Source organism: Ammospiza nelsoni, chromosome 6, assembly GCF_027579445.1.
Source record: "Ammospiza nelsoni isolate bAmmNel1 chromosome 6, bAmmNel1.pri, whole genome shotgun sequence".
Taxonomy (NCBI): domain Eukaryota; kingdom Metazoa; phylum Chordata; class Aves; order Passeriformes; family Passerellidae; genus Ammospiza; species Ammospiza nelsoni.
This window is the reverse complement of record NC_080638.1, coordinates 12998858-13023848: the sequence shown is the minus strand read 5'-3', so window position 1 is coordinate 13023848 and position 24991 is coordinate 12998858. Positions and strand designations below refer to the sequence as shown.

Genomic DNA, 24991 nt, shown 5'->3' with positions numbered 1-24991 from the left:
GCATTGCAATTGTTGGCCTTTCTTCTTTTATAGGAGAAGCAGCCCCTGAACATATTTGTGACCTCAAGTGAAGGGGTATATTAAAATATGCAATAACCAAACAGTTGAACTTACAGCATCACTCCATAGTTTATGAACTTGTTCTATAAAGCAGCTGAATTAATAAATGCATTAAAGCAGCTTTGATCCCTGACTGATAACCAACAGTTTAGAAAAATTAACTGTGATAACCACTCTTCATCATCACTCTGCTATTTGTTTGTTTCCTTGTTTTCTGAAAACAATTTGTTCCTCAGGTTAGCCAAGGGATGTACATGGCATCAAGCCCAAACTAGACAAATTCAGTTTTAGTATTCAAACATTTTTTTAATGAGGAAGTTAACTGACAACTGCAGTCACCAGCAGATCAGGCATGATGTCCCAGATCCTAGAAAAAGCTTTAATACCTTCTCAATCATTGTAGTTAAAATTGAATATTGTGGGGTTTATATACCTTATATTAAGTCAGGTATTGCTTTGTTTAATCAGTGTCCTTTTGCTCTAAAAATCCCTCTACATCTATAAAAAAGTGTAAAGCTGAGCAGTGTAAAGTGAAAAAGTTTGCAGCATTTTATCAAGTAACGAGAGAAGAGTTTGAAAGCTTAGTATTAGAAAAAAAAAGTATTAAACAAAAGGTAATTATGATAATAAAATATTGCATATTTCCCTCAAATAAATGGGAGTTGATCAAGAGCAAAATACTTTACAGCAAAATGTATATTAAATAAATTAAATATAATAAATATTAATAAATAGCTGCATCCTGCATGTAACAAGAAAATAGGTACTCACAGCCACTAATTATTTTTATTTCATGTACATTTATGTGTATGTTAACACATTTGTGGGTTACCTGATCAAGGCTGAGCTTACACTCCAAGTTTTCCATTGAGTGGCAATGGACTCTGAAATCTCTGTGCTTCCCACTCACTTCCATGAAATTGCATTTCCTGTGAGCCACATCTGGCTGACACTGGAAGGGTTTCAATGTTGCATGGGGTAAATCAGGACAAAACCAGACATTCTCATGCAAGTCTCAATTTCTGCTTAAAAAAACTGTTAAAACTTCCAGAAGAAAAAGGTGACTGATTTTGTGCTACTTCAGTGAGAAACTGCAGCTCCTTTAAAGGCAACAGATGGGGCAGCCAAAAAACAAATGGAGTTTTAAAACCAACTTTACTCATATTAACCTTATATTCTTTTATTAAACAGAGATAGTAATTGCCATGACCTAGCCTTCAAACTTTAAGGTTTCCTCTTGAACTTTTATAAACCTGATTTTGCCACAACAATCACATTATTTTAAGATGTCGTTTCTGTTTCTAAATATTGACATTTAACTTAAAGATAGCTATCTAGCCAAAATCAACATTAGGAACCAAAGTCAATTATGAAAGATGAAAAGGACCTACCAATATGGTCAAAAAAAATTCTCCCTGCTTATCATTTGTGCAGCATTATCATTTGCTCCATCAACATGCAGCTGAATTACAGCACACATGAACCACAGCCACCCTTCTCCTATGTTTTCACCCTAGTCTTCAGAATCTGGAATGCTAGTTCTGATCCATGTTGAGCAGAGAAAAATTAGGCTTATCTTCATGTCAGAGGGAGGAAAAGCAATTTAAACTGAGGTACTAATAGAAAAGTTAGAAGAAACACGAGGCTTTAGAGGTAGCTGTGCTATTCTGAGGGTGGAAGGAAGCTGGCAGACATTATTTGAAACTCAAAGGAAATCAAATGTGAGCAGAAACTGAAGTTAGAGTTGTGCTTTAATAATGTGTTCACCCTTCGAAAGAGAACAAATTTCTCTCATTCCAAAACTTGCTCTCTAGTACTTCACTATGTCAAAACCAGTTTGCCCTATGCAAAATTCTGCATTGAAATTATGCCAAGTTCACCAAGCCTGTTGTTTTTCTACTAACTGCCCAGCAAAGATTAAGAGACCATGTTCAATTTCTTATTTTAGGAAAAATTATTTGGAGTTTACTTTAGTAATCTTATGCCAATTACTCATTTGGGACAGATCCCTTTCTCCTTATGTGACTTGGTCTCTGTTTGTCTTATTTGCAGCCAAACACAGCCCTAGCTGCTTTACTAACAATCAAAGGCCAAAAAACATTCAGCATCAATTAATTTTATTTACTTGTCAGAGTATATAAATGCATGTATCCAATAAATTCTAACACATGTAGGAAAGTTAAAATAAACTAAGCTGCCTGCAGCCAGAAGTCAAATCTGCAGCCTGCCTGCAATGTGCTGTACTGAGCTAAAACCACAGGTGAACAGATCTGCTTTGTGGTTTGCCGTGTGCACAGAACCATACCACTGCAGCTAAACCTATCCTGGAAAAAATTAAACCAGCATAAAAGCCATTATCTTGATTTAATTATTTCAAAATGGGGATAATACAATGTAGTAATGCACAGTAAGGAGCCTATCAACTAAAAAAAGATAAGGATCAAAGACAGAAAATTACTTGAAGATCATAAACTTATCAAATAGAGTAATCTCAAGGTTTTATGACAGGTCAGCTGGCTCACTCCCTGTGTACTACTGACACTTCAGAGTACAAATGTGATAGGAAAGGGTTTGCAATGCACCTTCCAGCATTACACAAAATTGACACCACCACCATCTATTAGATGTTTGCCATTTAATACCCTCACTTTGAAAATCTCCAGAAGGTGTTGATATGGATTATCACACAAAACCACTGAAAGCACTCTGGAACCAAAGTAACCTCACACCCACACTTTGCACATCTCAGTGCAGCTTTCCAGCCAAAGTGTCTCTCTGAAATAGGATGTGCAAGCTCCAAAGGATCTGGGAAGTCCAAGATGATGCCACTGAGTTGCCCTGCTGGAATGTCAATAATCGATAGCATTAATAACTGCTTTTACTGTGTTAACCTTACCCCTGAGGAGTAGCAAAGAACTGCAGCACCAGGTCCTCAGCAAGAATTATGCAGAAGCAAACATCATTCCAAAGCTTCAAATTTACTAAAACTTTCTGAATTTTCCCAAAGGCAGCTCACCTGATTCATGAATTCACACACACCCCTAAACTAAGGTGAGAAAACTGCAGACACCTATGAAATACACGCAGAACAAAAGGCAAAACTCAAATCTAAGAATGCTGTAATTCATGCCCTATTTGAACTCACTGTAATGTTTTTGATAAATAATATAGAACAGCATATATAGACATATACCAAGGCAAAATTTTACAAACACAGATTGTTTTGGTTAATTAAAACAACTAATCCCTTTGAACTGCATATGGGGAAATGCATTGAAGGACTTCCAGTGAAGTGCTGAATTAGTATTACACTACTGTTTGAAAGTCAGCTGAATCTGATCTCTACTGACAAAGAAATGCCTCTGCTGAAAAGATAGCATCTCCTTGTCTGTGAGCTGAACTTGGGGCCTCTGTTCAACAACACAGGAGTTAAGAGGACAAGGTGACCTTTACCCAACGCAAGTTTTTGTACCCTGCAAAAGCACGAGTTCAGCTTGGGGATGTGTGTGCAAATGCACGAGCCAGGGGATGAACGGGGCAGGAGAAATTATTGCCAGAGTTATTAAGATGGAAATATGATTTCCTCTGTACAACTATTCTCATCTTAAGTTCTGATGGTTATCTTAAATGTATAAAAGGACATTAAAATACAAGTCTGTTTCTTATATAGAAAATTATCTGCAATCTGGCCTTTACACCAGACCAGAAAGGAAATAAGGCACTACTTAAATCTCCATACAATGTCACAACAGTCATTTTTCAGTAGATTCAGAAAGATGATGATACAACATACTAAACATTGCTCTTAAAATTGGGGTGCTTTTTACCCAAAATGTGCTTTGGGGCATTGACTATATGAAGAAACTTTCAGAATAAATTCAGCATTTGGAATACTAACAAAAAATTATTAAACTTCATTTTAGGAAGAACATACTAATTTAATATCCAAAGGGGGGGTCAGATTTCCCACACAAAACAGGTACAACTGAACTGAGTGTTCTCAGTCCCTGGTAAAACATCAGTGACTCATTGAGCAGCTCCTGCCTGAGCACAGCAGGATCACCAAAGCTCCAGTCCAAGCTGAAAAATCACAACTTTTTGAAGCACAATCATTTTGTTGGCAGTTTTTCCCTTGACTCAGGAAATATCTATGAATGTTGTGAATCTGCCATTTTATGGTTTGGGATTTTTACAAGTTCTTTTTCCTCCTTTTGCAGGGGAGGGCAGAGAGAGGAAGAGAATGTGAATGGCAGGAAACAGGAGAGCTGTGAATTATTACTTATGCCAATTTTCCAGAGCAATAGATTTAATCCTATATTTGTGATTGCAATATTTTAACACAAACACACACACACTTGAGAGAACACACAAGCACAAGCCAATCTTGTAATAAGATTGTTATAAACAAATGTTTGGGGTGTTGTGCTGATCTCACTGAGTAGATTTTCTGCAATGCAAGAAATGCAGTTGCACAGGCTCAATTGCTGGCATAAATCATCCTCTAATTTGTTGATGGTGGGGTTGGGAAGAGAGGGCAAATTTCTTTCCAAGTGCAAAGCAATGTACAAATTGACCATTATGTTCCTAAATTGTCTGAGTCAACATTTTTTAAGAAAGATTCTATCTGTGGTGCTCTTCCAAACATTGTTAATATAAATTCAACTGTGCAACTGGTAAGAAGCACAACTGAGGTCACTGCAAGTATCTGCTGAGTCAAAAGTATTAAATCAAGCCCTTGTCTCCTCAAGTAGTAACATGCAGAAATTGCTGTTAGAAATAAGAACCTCATTTTAGCAAAATGTGTACACCCCACAGAACTAAACATGTTAATGTATGCAGATATAGGTATACAAATATATACTTTTAAAAATTATTAATAAAGCTACAAACATAGAGAAACTGAGTTTTATGGGTGAATTCTGTAGATGTAGGTTATGATTCTTCTGAACACACTTTGGCTGCTCAACAGTTTCTGCTTTAGCTGCCAGAAAAATAAACTAATAGACTTTTTTTTTCTGGTTGGTAGAACAAGGTTTTTCCAAATCAATGACATTTCAAGTGGATTTCAAACCTAGGAAGTTTCAAGTCCACAAAAGCAATCAAAATGCAGCAATGGGACATCACACACCTCCACATCCTCCCAGCCCCTCTGAAAAAAACAGCCAACTTTGAAGGCACTGTGAGAGGAAGGGAAACAGAGATATTTTGACTCACTCTCCTCCTCCTAATTGCTGCAGGCACATGGCAGTGAATGAGGCCCCCAGCTCTGTTTGCTGGAGTCTCTAAACAGCACCTTAAGCCAGACAGAAACGTGGATACAGCCAAGCACGTGCTGGAAACACAAGAAGCTGGAAGGACCAAGAAGCAGAGCAGTAGCTCAGATTTGTTTACACTCATGTAGGAACTTGAGGTGGGAGGGGAACCTTGCACACAGAACTGCCCTGCAAGATGCTCAGGATGCCTCTGAATGACAGCAGCTCTATCACTGTTAATTGAACTGCCTCTGGAAGTGTCTGCCCACAATCCAACCTTTTCTGCTCTTAAGGTCAAACTTTCTACTGCTTCATTTTAAACCCAGATGAGGAATATATCCTTATTTAGCTTTAGCAAATGTTACTGGGACAAATAAGTGAGACTAGCACCCCAAACCAGAACAACTCGTGAAGGACTCCATGGCAAAGCTGTGTCACCTGAAATCACACAGCACCAAGGGAGCTCCATTCCCCTGTTCAATGGAGTGTGTTCATCTCACCTGTGCCTACAGATATGGAGAATTAATCAGACTAAAGTTAACAATAATATTTTTTTATATTATCACACTTTTTTGAGAGCTGATTGGTAAGCAATCTGACCAGCACCCATGCAGGTAATAAATTCTAGGTCAGTCAGAACTGCAACAATGCAAAGGATGATTCAGAGATGCCACCAAAGAAAACAGCATTCTATTTTCTGGCCAGGGGTAAGAAGTTGAAAATAGGCCATCAGCTGATTGATTACTGGAGCCTGTGCTTTCCTCTGGAAACCTTGTTATGGCATGCAACTGCCAAGAGACCACACTGAATCCAAGAGTTCCAGAGATAGCAGGGAGGATACTTTTTCCTGTAGACTGTGTAGTTTGTACAGCTGCTATATTAATCTTGCACCCTAGGTTATCATGGTATCACTTATGTATTCCATGTGAATACAAACTCCTTACACTTCTGGTAGCATTTATTTACAAATTATCCTGCAACAAACAACAGAAGCAGGGATGAAGGGAACCAAAACAACAGAAGTCTTCTTGACTTGAGTCCTCCCTTGAGTCTTCTCAGACTCAACTGTGTCTAAAGGGTTTGTATTATTATGCAGAAGGTTCCAAAAACGTTTGATGGTTCTCTTGGAGCATTCACAGGCTGAGAAATGAGTTTGTTTTCAATTCCCAGTTTAATTAACCACAGAAACTTCCAAGTGGTTTATTCCTTTTTTTAATTCTTTTTTGTGAAGATGATTCTGCCAAGTCAAACATCTCATCTGCTGCTCTGGCGGAATTCTGACCAGCCTCATGTATCAGCAAGGTCTACCTGGTGAAGGCTACTGGGAAAGAAGTGGTTTTGTGGGTTTTTTACTGAAATTTAAACTTCCTTTTGCCTCAGTAAGTTATATCTGTCAGTTAAAGAAAAACTGATCTGTATTTATCTGTGCAAAGCACTGTCTAGATTTCATTTCAAGTTCCTGGCCACGATGTTTCATAGATTATTTAATTAAGCATGCATCTGAATGGTTAAATCAATAGTAGTGCCCTAGCCCAATGCTGTGTGAGCTCAGGTTTCATTACAGATTGTACACGTGCTGGATTCTTGTCTAATGACCATGGAACAGGGCACGTTCAATTATTCTCTTTGGGTTTCAGAAAGAAACAGGAAGTTTTGCTATAAACAATGCAGTCATAGAATAAATTTCACCACAGCAAGTTCATCTGAAAAATATGCATTCTTTACAACACAGCCAGGAATGGCATTATGAGAACCAACATCCTGCTGCACTCAGTTTTTTATTGTTTTTTACATTGGGTTATTTTGTATTAATACTTAGGCAATGTAAGGGAAAAAAAAAACATTTTAGTTAATACTGGATGTTTTGTGATGAGCATTACTTCAAAGATGTGGATAGGGAATCAAAAGCAGCTGCTGGAAACCACAGAATAAATAACAAGTTTGCTAAATTTAGTTTATGTTATGAAATACATAGAGTGAAGGAAGAGTCAGCCATTGTAAATTTTTATCAGCTGGGAAAGAATTACTATAGAATATTTCACTCTCTACTTATAAAATAAAGGAAATATGACAGACATGAAATTTTTAAGAGGAATGTGTCAGCTAATCTACACTAAAGCTTAAGACTAAAGTACATCTAATATTGGGGTACATTTCTGGTTTCAAATCCTTCTAAAAGTCCACAAAAACATCCAACTAAACTGCAGCACTAAAGAAATGAGAATAACTATTATTCTCTGGCTCCCAACTGTGCCCAGAAAACACACACCATTATTATTATTACTACAACACATCTTTCAATTATTCTACAAACAGGGTAATCTTTCAGCTCCAGTATTAAATGAACATAGTGCTCTTGGATTATTAAAAACATTTTCTTAAAATAATCAATAATGATACAGTTCTTCCCTAAAAGAACAAGTAATTACTTTACTCAGCTATTTATTTAATCTCAGCTAATTCCATTATGCTTAGTGCCAAGGTTTTACTTATTTTTTTAATTTTCACGTAGGAAAGAAGATATTTCAAAACATAACAATGGCAGTCTGCAATTACATATTGGATTAGGTTTTCCCTAGGTTCTAGATTCTAAAGATTTCAAGTATTAAGTCACAGCAGATATTCTGGGAAGTACTTTACATCAAATGGGAAACAAAATGTCTATTTTTGAAAGACAGGTTGCCAAATAAAAATGAAATACATGTTTAAAAACAAACAGTGCCAAGTAGCTGACACCTCCAATCTGACCCAACTGAAAACTGAATAATTATTCCATCAGTTTTTAAAATCTTGCCAATAAATGCACTTACAGAAATATGGATGCACGCTCCAGCATCCTTTTGGAGTGCACATCTGTTCTGACAGAGCAGGCCAGCAGAGGGAGCAGAAGTTAATAAACCCTCTCCTAGAACAAGGCTGAGACTCATCCATGCTATGTCAAACACGAAAGGAAATGAAACCAACACCATATTGCTTATCCCATTTTTAAAGAAAAATGTGGTGGAGAAAAGGAAATTCTATGACGTAGTTTTGGCTGGGTTTTTTTTTTGTTTCATAGCAGATGAAAACTCCAAACACACAAAAAACTGCGTCGAGCTCACCTTTTGCAAGAACACATGGAATTCTATAGGACAGAGAAATGCACCCTTAGCAGGAACACCAAAATATTTTCTCAAGTTGCTGCCTATGACACAGATCCATAGTTTATAGGCACTTCTTCCTGCATTTCTGTTCCTTGCTGTAAATGTCTTACCTGCAGGTTGATCTCTGCTTCATAGAAAGTCAGGCAGGAGCAGTAGTGCCTCTCCGAGTCGATGTCCGTCAGAACCACCACGAAGAACGTTGGCTGCTTCCTCTCCTTGGAGAGCTGCCATCCTCCAGGCTGGCAAAACTAAGGGAGCAAGCAGACACACACAGGTGAGCAGGGACACTTGCTGTTGTCAGAAATATGAAAAATATTTCTGCATCATCAAGGATCATTTCGTTTAAAGTGAACATATGCAGGGTTGCAAAATTTGAAGAAAATGGGGAAAACCCAATATGTCTTGAACTTGGTAAGACTGAGAAAAATTTAGCTCTATAAACATTAGGGAGAGAATAAACACTATAAAAAGAAAATGTATTCCTTTAAATACAGTCAGCATTTAAGAGCATCTTTGTGGTGTTGAACAGGAAATAACAGGAATAAATTGACACATGAAGCAGATTTCATTTGGATAAAAGGTTAGAATCTGAAGCTAAAATTCTTGTGTCTCAAAACAACTCTACATTTTTAATTTCTTCACTTATTTCACTAATAATTTATCTAATCAAACATAGATATATATCCCTTGCACCTACTTGCAAAATGGGAAGTGAGCTCAATACTCATTCCTAAAAAGAATACTACAGAAAAATATTTTTCACCTATTTATTGATTACTTCTGTAAACTTCATTGTAAACATTTGAAATTTTACACACACAAGCAGCATGAACAAACAGAACTACAGCTCAACAGCAAAGTGGAAATTGTGAGGGTTTTTTTCTTTTTTAAATGAATAGTCCCTAATGCAAGAGTGTGCTGAAATTCAGGCATCAGTTTGCTGAAGATACCTGGGATGGCCTTTATCCCTCCTTTCTTTTACTGAAGGCTAGGATCACATCCACAAAAAAATCACAAGTGCATTTCTAATAGCAAAATTATAAACCTAAAATTTAGACAAAAAAGCAATAACCCCTGTATGTATTAGGAGTAGTAACAATAATAAAAACCCACAATAAATTCCTAGAATTGTTAAACAATGCAGATACCAAAGGAACCAAACAGATAGGACAAAATCTCAAGTTTCCAGAATTACTTCATTCCTCTAGACAGATGTTAAAAGACTGAAAGAGCATGAAGAGTAAGTTGTAAACAAACACTTTCTACAGATTCATCTTTAGAACCTCTACCATAAAACCTGGGTAGTCTTAGGTGAACACCAGTTAAAACTCTGCCTCTGATATGCAGTTTCTTTTATGATCCTGGGAAAATCTTCAAAACCAAAGTTTTCTCATGTTACATTCTTCAAATTCTAGATAGTCGGCTTAACACTTGTGAGTCTGCATCCTTAGAAGTGCTAAGTGCTCCCTTCTACATCTGAGAATAACTGCTCTGGACATCAAAAAGTACTCTGTGAAAGACATCCTAGTCATTCCAAGTTAAGCATCCAGTATTAGTCCACGATTTTGATAATACTGGCTTAATCTCCTTTTGTTTTTCATCCCATGTCAGTTAAAAATAAGAAGATACTGCTATTAATCTTGCAGGACTGCTATAAAGATAATGTAATATGGCCAATATATACAGACATTATAACAAAAACATCATTAAAAAGTTTGACAATAAAAAATCATTAAGAGTTCTCCATGAATTGCAGAGTTTGAGGGGTGTCTGTGTAATAAATGAAGCCTGGAATCCACAGTTCAACAAGATAACCCCCAAAACTGTGATTTGCTATTTGCTCAACAAATATGAGCCAAAATGCAAAGAATGGAGCAAGAGCCTAATAATAAATAAAGCTTTTCCATGATATGCCATTAAAACCAAATTATTCCTACAAGGTCGGTCAAATTAAGGCCGTTCATGAAGCTCAGGCTTCGTAAGATCCAAACACTCCTCCAGATCTGCCCAGTCTCCCAGTTCTGACAGGAGCTCCTTGCTGGTGCCACTGCCTTTCAGCTTCACAGGTGATGCCCATCTCACACCTGGAAACAACAATCTCAGATTTTTGAGAGTATGGAATTCCTGGACAAAGCCCCACTCTGCCTATTCCAAGCCCTGCCCTACTAAAGGCACAGAAGCGATTTGGTATTGTTTGAAAACAATTCTTTTTTGGGAAAATACATTATTAGCAGGTCTGCTGCATAAAATCTATTCCAACATCTGCCCTGTAAACTGGGAAATGCAAAGGGAAACCCTACAGCTACACTTCGAACTGCCAGCGGAGACTTTGGATATGGGCAGGCTGCTGTCAATAGCAACCTCTCAATCTATGCATGTCTAAAACCTACTCATATCACAGATGAGAGTTCTCCCCTATTTCAAAGTGATCTGGTGCACAAAATGATGCCTCAGGCTTTAGCTTTTATGTTTTTCAGGTTCTGTACTACTTTGCTGTGTAGTTCATATTAGGGGATGGTGAGGTCTCTTCACAGAGTAGGAGACAAAACAATTCCTGCTCTAGCTGGGGACCAAGGACAAATGATCCAAATTTCAGATCCAAGGGCATAAACCACAGTGGACTGAAGAGAGAAAAACAAGAAGGATGGGACTTCATGGGCTAAAGCTGTAATTGGACAATTAACTCCAATGCAAATGGACCAGAACTTATAAAAGTGAGAGACCCCGTGACCGGCTGTGCATTTTGTGACCATTTTGGTTCATCTTGGGTGTAGCCCTGGCTGGGCTCTTGTGCTGCCCAAGGTGGATCCATTGAGGCCTCATAATAAGTCCCTACTTTATTCTTTAATTCCATCTAGCCTCTGTCCTAGGTCAGCCTTCATCAGGCATCAAAACATGCATTCTACATTTAACCATTTTACTAGAAAACAACAATTAGTGATTGTTGAGGAAAACAGCTGAAGTAGAGTACATCCACTGGCTACACAGAGAGTCTGTGTTTTCAAATAAACTACAAGAAATTTATAAATAAAGAGATGGAGGATAAAGACAACAGGCTCCCCCACGAGATTAAACAATGACTGTTTCTCAGTTTCCTTAAAATAAGGTAATAAATATTAGCGCAATATTTGAAATGCAAGCAACATTGAGAAGAACTTTCCAAACCAGTATAAATACAAGTTACCCTCCAGGATGATTACCAGCACTCTCTGGCTACTAAGAAGAAGAAAATGTTTCCATACCAAACCAGATGCTTCACCAAAACAGACAAAAGCATCATTGTGAATATAAGCCAAAGGTCATGTGGCTTCTCCAGTAAACAAGAAAAACCCCAACAGTTTAAAAACCAACACCCTTCCATATTGTTTCACTTATTTGCCAGAATTCTTGGAAACAGACTACAACTCCTATCAAAGGCAGTGAAAATAAGAATGAAGCAGAATGTCCAACTCACAATCTGTAAGAACAAACCCTTAATGCTGGGCGAGTGCTTCCAACAGACTCCATGTTAGAACTGATTGCCTTCTAACATTTGCTGCAGATATGCAGAAATTGCACTGAACAATATGCAATACATCTTACAGTGCAGGTGCTGAAATTACACTTTACACATTGTCTGAAACTGCAGGTGCCCACTGAAGCAAAGAACTTTCTCTCAGTTCTTCCCACAAATGCCTTCAGACTAAACAAGAAACCAGACAGATTTTAAAATGACGCATGGCGTTTTAAACCAGTGTAACTGGGTTTGTTACCTTCAAAAAATTTGTATGTCATCACCACAAGCCTTCTTGCTAAAGTCTAGACATGATTAATCAGTTTAAAAGTGACATTTCTTACTTCTGATTTTTATAAGCTAAACACATCATCCTTGCTTGATTCACAGATTTGTTCCCTCTCTCTAACCTAGAGCTAGAGCTGTACTGCTACTGGTTGTCTTGTCCCTCCCTTTTGAAATAAATCATTTGCATAAATCAGCATATCTCCTAGATATACTGTACACAGCTTTGGTGTCCAGAATCCTGGGACATCCTGAATGGGAAGGGACAGGTCATGAAACAGATCCTCCTGAGTGCCCTCACTTGAAAAAGGGCATTGAAATGCTGGACTTTATCCAAAGATGGGCTTGAACACCCAGTGGTTTGAGGCTATGACAACTTCCCCAAGGAGCACTTTAAAGCATGTTGAAAAATTGAAGAAAAAGTTGAAATTGTCACAGTTTCTATTAAAGCACTGGAGGAAGAAGGCTTGTTGGTTACCATAAATATGAAGATTAAATATCATGATAATGAACAGTAATTCTAAAGTGTTCAAGTTTCATAAAAGAAAAATTTCAGTCCTTTGTATCCTTACCATGCAAAACCATTATATCTATATGTCAGAAATTTGATCAGAAATGACCCAGCTGCTGAACTGCACATTAGAAATTCATCATTTTCTTCTGGCCTTGCAGCCTGAGCACAACCAGTCCACAACAAAAACCCAAACCAATGTTCTAGCTGGGTCTGTGCAGCCACAGACTGCTCCCTCTGCACTTTACATTGTCTGCTGTATCAATGAGCTGCTCAGCTTTCCATCACAAATCCACCACCTCTGATGGCATGACCGAGGGAGAAAGGGAAAAAAAGCTTGTTCAGAAAGTTTACAACATGAAATATTCTTTGCAAGTCATCCTTGGAAAGTATTTTGGGAAGGGTTTACACAGAGCAGTAGACAGATTCTGTGACAGAATCCTGCACTTGAATAATTATATTTAAGACATCTTCTCACAATGTATTTTTTTCTTCAAAATATATTTGTGCACTTGTTCCTCATCAAATAAAATCCAAAGCTATCTAGGATGCACATAAAATAGAAAGCACTTGAGATTTATTGACAAAACTTGAATTAAAAGGTCCCAAAATTATTTTAAAATTTAAAACATCTGACAGAGATATCCACTTTCCTTTCTAATTCAACTCTTTCACCAAACATTGAATTCTCCCTTGAACCACTCTGGGCACAAAGATTCACTTCATTAAGCCTGCTTCTGTAGGCTCTTATTATTCAAGTAACTGTGCTTTGTTTTTAACATGTATCATCATCATCCTTCCTGCAAACCTCCCTAAAAATAAAGAACCATGTTCTGGACATTATGTGAAGGAAGTTTGTTCCATCTGGACTTGCATGACCTAGCACCAGCTGCTGAGTATTTCACCATTTCTCCGTTCACTTATGTATGGAATTTTGGCAAAGGGAATTTTCTCTCTCAGATGCATACCTCTACTTAAAACAAAACAATTACAATGTTCACTGGCATGATGAAAAAAGCAATGTTATGAAGCTGTAAATATGAAGAAACGCCCGGAGCTTTTGGATATCTCTGGATGTAAACAGAACACAAAGTATAGACTGAATTTTGTAACAGCTTCCTGCCTTTCAATACCTTGTATCCAAGAAACCATGTATTTGTCCTTATCCTGGTCTAAAATAAAGCCAGGGCACTTAAGATACAATCCAAATTATGTCCAGGTAAAAGCCCATTTGCAGTGTTGCATAATGTTCTGGTGATCAACTGTAAACAATTAAACTCACAAACAAAGCAACAGCTTTTAATCCTAAAACTCTAAAGAAATAAAAAATAAAGGCCTTTTTAAAATTTCTACCATGGAAGGAACTGAAATGCAGCATTCTCCAAGAGAAACCTTTACATAATCACCTGGAGTCACCTGTGAGCTGTGCTGCTGTGAATGATATGTATTACAGGTGAATAATCCTTCCCTCTCTGCCCAGGTGCTGAGGACATTTCCACCTCAGCTCCTCACTCAAACCCTTAAAGCCACATAAAAACAGACATTAAGCAACATTTCCTTTCAGAGGAAAGATCCACAACCACATCCTTGATCTTCCTAAGGCTGAAAGTTGCTGGAAGATCTCTCAGTGGCACTAATCCTGCATAAAGGGGCAGACCGGGAATTCTCTCATTGGAGCTGCACATTAAAGTGATGCTCAATAACCAGCCCTAGCTTGTCACAGAGACCCTGCAGCAAAGTTCCACAAAGCAAGAAAACCTAAAATATGCAGGAACATCTCAATTAAAAACAGTCAATTCATCCTCCAAAGTCAAAGACAGAAAAGTATTTTTCTGAAATTCATCAGTTAATCTTCCCAATACACCAGTAAATATATAATTCTGGGTGCACATCTACACATGCACTTGGAAAAAAAATCAGTTTCAAGTTCATTGCTTTGCCTTTTTAAAACCTCATAACATAACATTGTGTCATTTAAACACCTTTCCTCAATGAGCTGCTATAATGAAAACTCAAATTGGAGAACAGCACTTGTGCAGCAACTGTACTCCTAGTTTATCTTCTGAAAAAATAAAACAAACTGAACTGGCTTTTAGAAAGAAAACTGCACCCACTGGGAAAACAGCTCCTTCTTGTGTTTTCAGAACACTTAGTATTGCCATTCCAGTGGCTTATTTAAAACAACGACAACAAAAAGCTGTCAAATACTCTTCTGACCATTTCTGAACAAAACCAGGCTAGTCTACAGAAATGGTGATTGATGACTAAGTACTGCCAGCTAATGCCTTTATTTCAGAAATAGTACAGGATTAATAATGGCATTGAATGGGTTTTTCTTCACAAAAAAAACTTCCAACATCTCCATTCTAATGAAATTTAGTAAGAATGTGGAATTGGCAGGCTTGTGCAACTTTTTTTCCTTTTTTTAACCTATTTAAACAGTGGTCCATCCTGTTGATTTCAGCCAAGTGTTACCAAGATAATCTTACGGAAATTTAAAAACTCTGAGACCCTTGGACCCAGAATCTTTCCTTACCTCACCCACCCAGAGCAAAACCCAACACTGCTCTGGGCTATCTCAGATAGCTGTGGACAACCACCAGGAATTCTCAGATGTACATCAGTATGGAAACCCAAATATCCATACATTGAGTATCTGAAGCATATACATTACACCAGAGAATTTCAGGTACTTTAAAAAAAAAACAAACCATACATTTTAAACTTCATCAAACAGTTAAGAAGTCATAAATTTAAACTTGGGTCTTGCACCCAAAATTCAGGAACCCAGGGCCTGCCTTCAGAATTCCTTTTACAAGGCAATCCTTGCTGGTCAGCAATAACTGCTGCTCATGGTACCACAGGTCAAAGGAATAAGAGAAGTCTGGAAATTAATTGTTCAACATGAAAGCAGAAAAGACAACTACAACACAGCAATAAATCCAAGTAAGACATGACTTTAGCAATTTATACTTCAGTCACAGTTCAGTGAATACAGAATAATACAGTTCTAGTGTGCACTGTGTTTGTTATAGACAAAAACGACAGTATGAAAGGAGAATTTCTGATATTAAGAATACTTAAAGAAGGACTATAAAAAGATAATACTATCAAAGAAACTGATTCCTTGTATTCAATGCCTGTGTTTTAATTCTCATCACAAAGTACATAAAGAAGCATCTGTGTCCCTCTTAACCTTTTCCACAACCATTTTTCAGGAGTGGTTTTGAAAATGCATTGTGACATTATACTAATGGTTAATTCATTTGGGAAGGGGTTTTTGCTTGCTTTTTTGTTTTGAGGTTTGGTTTTATTCCTATTGTAATGACCCCTGACCTTTTAAAAGATCAGTAGTCATCTGAAGTAGACAAGCCTAGAAATACAGTTTCTATTTAAAAACATAATTGAGCATTTTATGCACAATTATCAGTGAAGCACGAAATATTAACCTTGCCTATTGCACTCCTTTTGCTCCTCTTCTCTCTCTCCTTTCCTCTTTCTTTTTCTCTTTTGGCAGCAGTAGCCCTGTTATAACAGCAGCCATAAACATTTCCCAGTCTTCAGTGACTGCCTAATTCATTTGCTAGATAAACCATAAACTAGCTTTGAAACACAACAGCATGTGCAATTACTGCATTGGTTGAATGTCCAAGAAAGAAAAAATAGCAATAAAGCAGGGTAATTAGCATACATCACTCAACAATTACAACTGGCACCCAGTAAGCAATTTACAGGAACATAAAGTTTTATTTATGTTAATGATTAATACTACTCCAGGTCAATGTTCTATAAAATACTACCATAATACACAAAGTCCTCATTATCTCATTTTTACCAGTCACACCTGCACAATCAGACATTAAACCACACTGATAATATCATGCTACAGTTTCGAGATAGTCTGCTGCTCTCTAGCAATTGTAAAAAAGCAGCTTTGTGCTAATAGATGTTAGGATTTTTGTATCCATCATCTTAAAACTCCTCAGAATAATGTGCCAGAGATGTGTTCAAGTCTCCACACTCAGAAAAAAGCACGTGGGAGTTGGGGGCAGTGTGTGTAAGCACATGGCACTGCAGTGTACACTGGAGAGAACATTGATGTGACCTGACAGAGACCCAACCACCGAAAGGCCTGGGACTGCTGCAGCAAAATAGACTTAAGAGATTCAAAAGAGATGCCAACAGCCTCAAGAGGACAGAATACAGAACAGGAAGTCTTGAAACAGGCAAATTCATTTGATGTCAGAATTTGCTTTTAAAATAGCAGAAATTCAACTGGAACATACACTTGTGGAGCAAACCACAAAAAGGGTAACACATACCTAAAACTCCCTAAAAAAAAGTGCTCAGTGCAAAGTGATAACCAATTTCTTTTGGAAATCTATCCCTTCATGATGCAGCTGGGGAAGTTTAAAAGGTTCAGCACTGGCCTAGGCCAGCAGGAGCCCTGTAGCCATGTCAGGGCTGGAAGGTCTGAAGGGAGGGCACTCCTAAAACCTCCCCCTTGTCACACGCAGCCATTCCAGCAGCAGCACACCTGACACTGCTCCATCAGCCTCACATCCACAGACATGCAAAGGACACACAGAGCTACAGCAGCTCCCTGCACCAAAAGCTTGACTCAGCCAGGAAAAGTTAAATTAAAAATAAACAAAGGAAACTATAGAAAGGGAGTACATTGCTGGTCTGGTATTTTGGGAATTTAACAATACTTCTTACATGACTCATATTATTGTTTCCCACTTAAGGTCACAATTGATTTCCCCTTTTGCAGGTGTGAGTTTCTACAAAGGAACAGAAAAATGCATAAACATAGAAAAATTAAATGTGACTAAAAATCCCACCAAGAAACATCTTAAATAAGTGAAAGACTGGGCTGGGAGCTAAAATAAAAAATACCAAACAACTGGATTGCAATATGAACATACTCCACCAATGAAGTTCTGTACACTGGTTGCTACTACTGAATTCTACATTTCCACAGCTTCCAATTAAGAAAAATATGGAATGTATTTCCTGTCAGCATTCTCACCAGGAACACAGTCAAATACGTAGCATGAAAAGACAGCTGAAAAGTTTGGTGCTTTCCACTGAGTTTCAGTTTCCTGTGCAGAGAACTGGGATCAACAACATGAGACATACTCGTCCTCTCTTCCCACAACACTGGGGCCTGAATTATTATTGTCACACAAGAGTGGGCATTAGAGCTGGCCTGACTACAGGATATCTCTCAGGGCTGTGGTAGGAGAGCGTGTCTGCCAAAGGCCCCAGTGTAAACAAGAAGCCTTTGTGCCACTGCAGATGCTTCCATGTGCACAGCTGGCATGGCAGGAAACAGCTACTTGGAGCAAGAGACTATTTCCTCCAGGTAGGCTTGCTGAATTTAGCAGTTTCTGCAGCACAAGATTCAAAAACTCATCAGAATGAAGCTTGAGAGAGGTTTGGCACTGAGGAAGTTTGTGCTTCTAAGTCCCTATCTATTCATGGCAGCCACTTTTCCTCCCTTCTGGCAGCTCTCCAGTGCACCCCACGTTTGGACAACACGTAAAACTGGAGCTTTGCACAATCACCACGGGACTGCAGCTTGCATGTGTGGAAACCCAGGGCACTGGGAATATTTCCCTGTCTGTTCTGGGGTGCCCTGACCCCCAGGGAAGCACTGACTTAGACCCTCATTCATGGAGAAAGCTTCCTAGACTTCAAGATAGACTAGAATCCATAAAAGTGTGAAATAGATTATAGAGAGCAGTGGAGGTGTAGCACTTGGTGAGAAATTCAGCTTTTGGGATTTTTAGCATGTTGTGGATGGAAGCAAGATGGAGGGCACAGGATGGCAACCTGGGTTTCTTCTTCATGGGTTTGGGTGGCATTTTGTAATTGGGCAGAAAAGTCTGCATTGCAGCTCTCTGGGATCAGTTATTGGGTTAAAAGGGAAAATAATCCAGGCGTCAGTTCTTAATTGGATAGTTTAGCCTTAAAAGACCTTGTAACAAGAGATTGTTGGCCATTTTGCGCCTTCTAATGAAAAGCTGCCGAACTCATGGTGGTGAGACTGTTTTAGTGATAAGAAATAATAAACCTGAGTCCAAACATGAGCTACTGTCTCAAGTGCCCTCAGTGCAGACCCAGAGAAACCAACAACTGGTACCCCAAACACACATGTGCTCTGATCTCCACTATATGGCAATTAAAACAGAGCATCACAACTTTTTATGGGGAGCAGACTTCTGATGTAAGACGTTACTGGAACAACAAAAAAAAAATAGAGAATGTGAGCACTTCTGATAAAAGTCAGTATTGTCAAGCAAACTGGCTCAAGCAACTTGCATGCAGCAGAAAAGAACTGAGGAGTTCTTCATCACTAAACTCACTATTCCAAAAGGAGGAATTCCCAGAGGCCCAGATACCAAAGGAATAATTTTTATGCATTAAGGAGGTAAAAAAGAATGTCCATAGGAAATTACTGACTAGTTCAGCACAACAGTCAACTCTGTAAATTAGCAGAAGGTAATTTAAAGCAGCATCAGAGCCAAAATCAAGATACAAACAGAATGATGACTAATATGTTTCTGTAAAAAACAAGGCATTAAAATGGTTTTTCAGGGTAGGGTAATAGCAATACAATGCAGCTAACAAATACAATCATAATTACATAAGTATACCTGAATTTTTTTCTTTCTTTAAAGTGATTTGATGCTTTGTGGCAATTACTGTTTTAAAAACACATTCCACAGATTAAAGACAAGCCTGCTGAGGGACTGGAAAAGATAACCCATCTTTGTTACCAGTGACACACATCAGTGAAGGCACCTCTACTGAAGAAGCATTATCTAATACCCAGCCCTGCTCCCAGCCAAAAAGTCTCATCCTGTCCCATGTGTCCTAATTGGGCAGGCACAGACCTGCCAAAAAATCACTTTGGAACATGGTGTAGAGAATACAAAGAGAATTTTCCAAGTAAGACAAAAAAAAGCCCCAACACTTGTGCTGGAAAACAAGTGTCATAGCATGAGTTTAAAAGAGCTCAGCTTTTGGAGTTCACTGCAGAGAGCTGAGAAACACATTATAGAGTGGGTATTTGCAGATAAGGTGTTTGCTAGTAAGAGGATTTCAGATTAGTGTTCAGAATTCATTATCATAAAATTTCAAATCTCTAAATACTCATACTCTAGTCAGTGAAGGGGATGGAAAATAAAGTCAGGTTATCACAGTAAGCATTGTGCTCTCCTCAGCTGGAGCTGGAGTCTTTCAAGTAAAACTGAACAGCTTTTGGAAGAAATTCTTTTGTCCATGTGTGTCAGCACAAGTCAGCTCAGACCCGTGAGGGACCTGGAAATGTGTACATGAAACCTCTGAAACTTCAGGGGCTGGATGTGCTCGTAACACTTGCAGCTTTCCATGATTACACAGCTATAATCAGATCTCATACTTCAGAGCTTCAGCCACTCAAGCAGAGAGATTTAGACAGCACTTCCACCTGGATACCTAATTGGACATGGGAGTTTTTGCAGGAGAGCCAGTGGCAGCCATCCAGCACTTCGTGGGGCTGGCAGGTACCCAGAGAGCTCTGGCTGGCCTGTCTCGCTTATGTGACTATAAACTACATGCCAAATCAAGGGCTGAGATGGAATTTTCTACCAAATCAAGCTGAGAGGGATTCAGGGATTTATTTAACTTGTTTGTTTTCCTTTGTAGCATATGGCATGTTAGCATCATCAGTGTAATCAATTCCCCTAAGCTCAGGAGATGCTCTGGTTTCCTCCTAATCTCAAGAACACTATCAAATTGGACAGGACTGAAACTAGCTGGAATAACTAGAATTGTTGGACATTGTATCACAAATCAGTGGTGCTAATTAATAGACCCTGGTCAGACTAAATAAGCTGATGTATCACATATGGTCTCCTCCATGAAGCCAAAAAGAGGGGGGGTGGAAGTTTTTAAAAATAAACTGAAATGTTTTAAAAGGACAGCAAACTTCATTGCTTGTGTGCAACATATCCAAAACATTATATCATTTCATACCATAAAATTTAGTTCTTGGAAAGATTTGAGTAGGATTGTATATGAAGGAATAAATATTTTTCAAATGGATTGGTAGGGATTAGATAATTCTATCTTGTCTTCATAATTTAATGCAAAATAATTGGTCAAATTATACTTGCAAATTATACTTGCAAAAGGGTTTACTGCTTATAAATGCCACTTATTGGTAATTAATTAAAACAATGCCATGTGAAGAGAATTGAAAAATGTAAGCTGGTAACTTCACTGCTCAGAAAAACCATGCATTTCCCCCTCTGTCCCAAGTAGGTTAACAAGTGCAGACAAAATATAAGCACTGCACTTCAGCTGCATCAAAGTGCCCTCTGCAGGGTCAGGATGCCCAGAAAGGGCCTTCTCTTTACCTCTTTACTGGTGGGAGAATTCCAGTCCCTTATATCCAAAGGGACCTGGGCTGCCCTTATTGTTCTTTGAAAGTAAACATTTACTGAACATCAACAATTACAGATCCTCTCATAAAATACAGGGAGCAGAAACATAAACTACATTTTTATCATCTAAATTGCACAAGAGGTGGGGAAAATACATTATTGTTATTATTCTGCCTGTCAAATTATTACCAAATAATTACTACACAATAGAAGAGGCTATTGAAGAGTAGGAATTAATACATGGAAAATTACATTGTAAATATCATGATCTCATTGAAAAAAATTAAATAACTAACATGTTTCCTTCCCCAAATTAATCAAATGTTAGTGGTACTCTTCTATATAAAAATAGAAACACCAGTCGACCATGGGGGGTTCCCTTCTATTGTCCCACAAGCATTCAGAGGAAATAGAAATATTTCAAGGCATCTGTAATGTCTTACATACTTTGAATAAAATAAAGAGCCAAAACACTTAACAGTACTGAATTTTATTCCAAATTATACCCAAGAGGAAGCCATCTGCAGGAAAAATAAAAAGTAAAACAAGAAAAAAAACCCACTCTTTTGCCTTGGACATCACTTGTGCAATACAGCTATCCAAAAGGACAGCATGTTCTTTTAAAAGAATGACTACTTATTCCTTCATGATACAGGCAACACAAAAATCACCTGAAAAAGTTTGGGATTTTTCTGAACTACTAAAAATAAATACTACACTAGATCAGTAAAACACTGAACTACTTTTGGCTCTTCTATTGTTCTCCTCATCTAAAATAAAATATTAATATATTGGCATAAGCCATCTTTAGAAGACTCTGAAACTGTCTGAAGTTACCCAGAGCCAAGCAAATCACTGCTGCTATGGTCTGGCTTGAAAAGAGACTGAAACCTGAGGTCTAAAATGCATCAAGGAGTTCAACATGGACATCTACGGTGCCACAAAAAGTCTGAAGCCTTTGCTTTAAACAACAGAAAATGGCTGGTAACACTTCAATAGAGAAATCATAACATACAGCTTAGCAATACACTCAGAGTAACACTAAAATTCAAGCTAGTAAAACTAAAATTTGGTTTATGGAAGGCTGGAAGTCTGAACACAGACAGTAGGACGGCGAGCACGGCGTAAGCGCCGACGATGACAACATCTCAGACATGATGGTCCTGTCTGAGCAGCAAGGATGCAGAGCTGCCTACAAATATTAGCACAGTCATTCATTTGTCTCAGGAGAAATGATACAAGATGAGCAGAAATACCCCAGTGCAGGCAGCACTTCCTGGTGCATCAATGTTTCCTACATTCCTGAGTCTCCCAAATATGAAACAGATCGTACGAAAGAAAAATAATACGAAAAGTATTCGCTGCAAACTCCAAACAAATTAAGTGAAAATTTGAAAATAACTGTGTAGTACTGGACAAACATTAAAAGAATAATAGATGAGTTTTGACAATGTGTGTATGGGTTACATTAGAAAAAAAAAATAACCAAAAAACAAGCAAACACCCCCCTTTTCAACAGTTGCATACCAGGAAACATGTGTTGACCTACGACACTTGAACAGCAAAGAACAGTGTCCTACGCACAACTTCCAGCAGCACAGAAAAGAAGGAATCTTTCAGAGTAATTAGGGATTCAAGGACCCTGTAAAACATCACAAAAATGTCCTGCTATTTCTGTTTTTCCTAGTCAACACCATGCGACCTAAGAAACGCCTTCATTTTCTTACAAGAAGGTGCAGCAGGCTGTAGATACTTTATCAAATGGTTTTGGCCCACACAGATGAACTCAGAGTAGATTGCCAGAATGGTTTTTTGATTATGCACAGATTTGTACCAAAATAGAAACCAACAGACTGTTCTTCACAAAAGAGTATTTCCTACCCCCCAGGTACTCAGGATACTATGTCCTTAAAAATCTCAGCTGCTACAGCTTGAAAACACTGGTGTAGAGCTCAAGTCATAAATACAGGCCTACACACTTCTGCAATGGTCCGAAAGTCACTGCACTTCATTTTGAAAGCTACATTTCACCCAAAACGAAAAGAATTCTTCACGCAGAGCCAGAACTACATGTTAATCTATTTTTCATTGAGCTCAATTCTCAAATACATCACAGAATCACAGAATATTCTGAGCTGGAAGGGACCCACAAGGATCATGGAGTCGAGCTCCTGGCCCTGCACAGGACACCCCTGGGAGTCCCACGTGTGCCTGAGGGCATTGTCCAAGCACTCCTGAGCTCTGTCAGTCTGGTGCTGTGACCAATGCCCAGTCCCAGCACCCAAGCACCCTCTGGGGAAGAACCTTTTCCTGATACCCAACCTAAACCTCTCCTGAATCAACTTCAGGCCATTCCCTCAGGTCCTGTCACAGGTCACCAAAGAGTAGAGATCAGTGCCTGCCCCTCCTCTTCCCCTAAGGAGGAATTTTGAGGTCTCCCCTCAGTCTCCTCCAGGCCGAACAGCCCAAGTGACCTCAGCCACTCCTCATGCAGCTTCCCCTTCAGAGCCTTCACCATCCTCCCCTGGTCCATCATCCTGGTTGCAGACAAAGACAAAGAATGCATTAAACACTTTTGCCTTGTCCCTGGCCCTGTTTGCAGTGATCCTCCTCATCCTGTAATGGGCCAGTTATTTTGCCTATTGCTGTTAATGTATTTAAAAAACTCTTCTAATTGTCCCCCACAGCTCTGGCCAGCTTCAACTCCAGCTGAGCTTTGGCCACAAGAATTTCCTCCCTCCAGTGGCAAGCAGCACTGCTGTATTCTTGCCAGGTCACCTGGCCTTGCTTCCACTCTGCACACCTTCCTTTTTCTGCCTTATTTCCAAGAGAAGATCCTGCTCAGCCAAGCCAGTTTTCTGCCTCATCTGCTTGACTTGTGACATTTGGGAATTGCTGCTTCATTGCCCTTTAGGAGGTGATGTTTAAAAAGTGACCAGAATCAATTTACACATAAAGAAGTTCTCATCAAGTTCAACAAAGCAAATGCCAAGTCCTTCACCTGGGAAGGGATTTTTCACGAGAAAACCACACAAGTACATTGACTTGTTATTGTGCAGTGATTTTTAATTACCTAGTTTTACTTTCTGTTCCCTGAAGATATGGAAAGGAATCCATTACAGCAAACAAAGATTGGTTGACACAAGAGCCTACTCAAAATGTTTGTAGCCTTCCCCAAGAAATTACTGCAACATACTACATTATCAAAATTCTGAATTCTCATCACTTCATAATGAAAACAGAAAATATGTAATTTGTATTACCATGGAACAACTGACGCATTTTAAAAACATTCCTATATCCGTTTTTCTAAAGAAAATTAAAATCAAACAGTGAAGCACAAGAAAAGTGACTTAAGCGGATAAGCACCGGATACAGGAAAGAAAAACATACCACAATACCAGAACAAAATGAGGCAGAGGGAACAGTTCTCCCAGGATCCAGACAACATTTTCTGGAACTGCAGGTTATGGGAGAGCTCACAGACTGGCGCTCTTCATTTGTAAACCACAGCTAAGCAGCACCTCCGAGTCACAGAAGTTGCCATCAAGTGTCACATGGAATAGCAGGGCTGTGAAACAGCCCCCTCCAGGCTGCCAGGCACACAACTGACATCCCCTGCTCTCCATGCACCAACTGATTCAGATAACTTACCCTTCAAAACCAGGGAGATAAAAAGCAAAACCAGGGAAAAAGGGAAAGGTCAAAGACATGTCATCTATTTCATTACCTTCAATCCAAAAAAAAAACCCCACAAAAGCAATGTACAAAGATCTCTCAACACTTCAGAGTAAGAGCTGGATATACAAACA

The 24991-nt window shown here is 38.6% G+C and overlaps 1 protein-coding gene across 6 annotated transcripts in view; it reads right to left on the bottom strand.

Annotated features, from left to right (window-relative positions):
- SBF2 (SET binding factor 2) overlaps positions 1-24991 on the bottom strand; it is a 231677-nt gene that overhangs the window by 124208 nt on the left and 82478 nt on the right. For all 6 annotated transcript variants that reach the window (XM_059473902.1, XM_059473896.1, XM_059473897.1 and 3 more), the window contains one exon: positions 8566-8703. In XM_059473902.1, coding sequence (XP_059329885.1) covers positions 8566-8703 — 138 coding nt within the window. The remainder of the gene's footprint in view (positions 1-8565; positions 8704-24991) is intronic.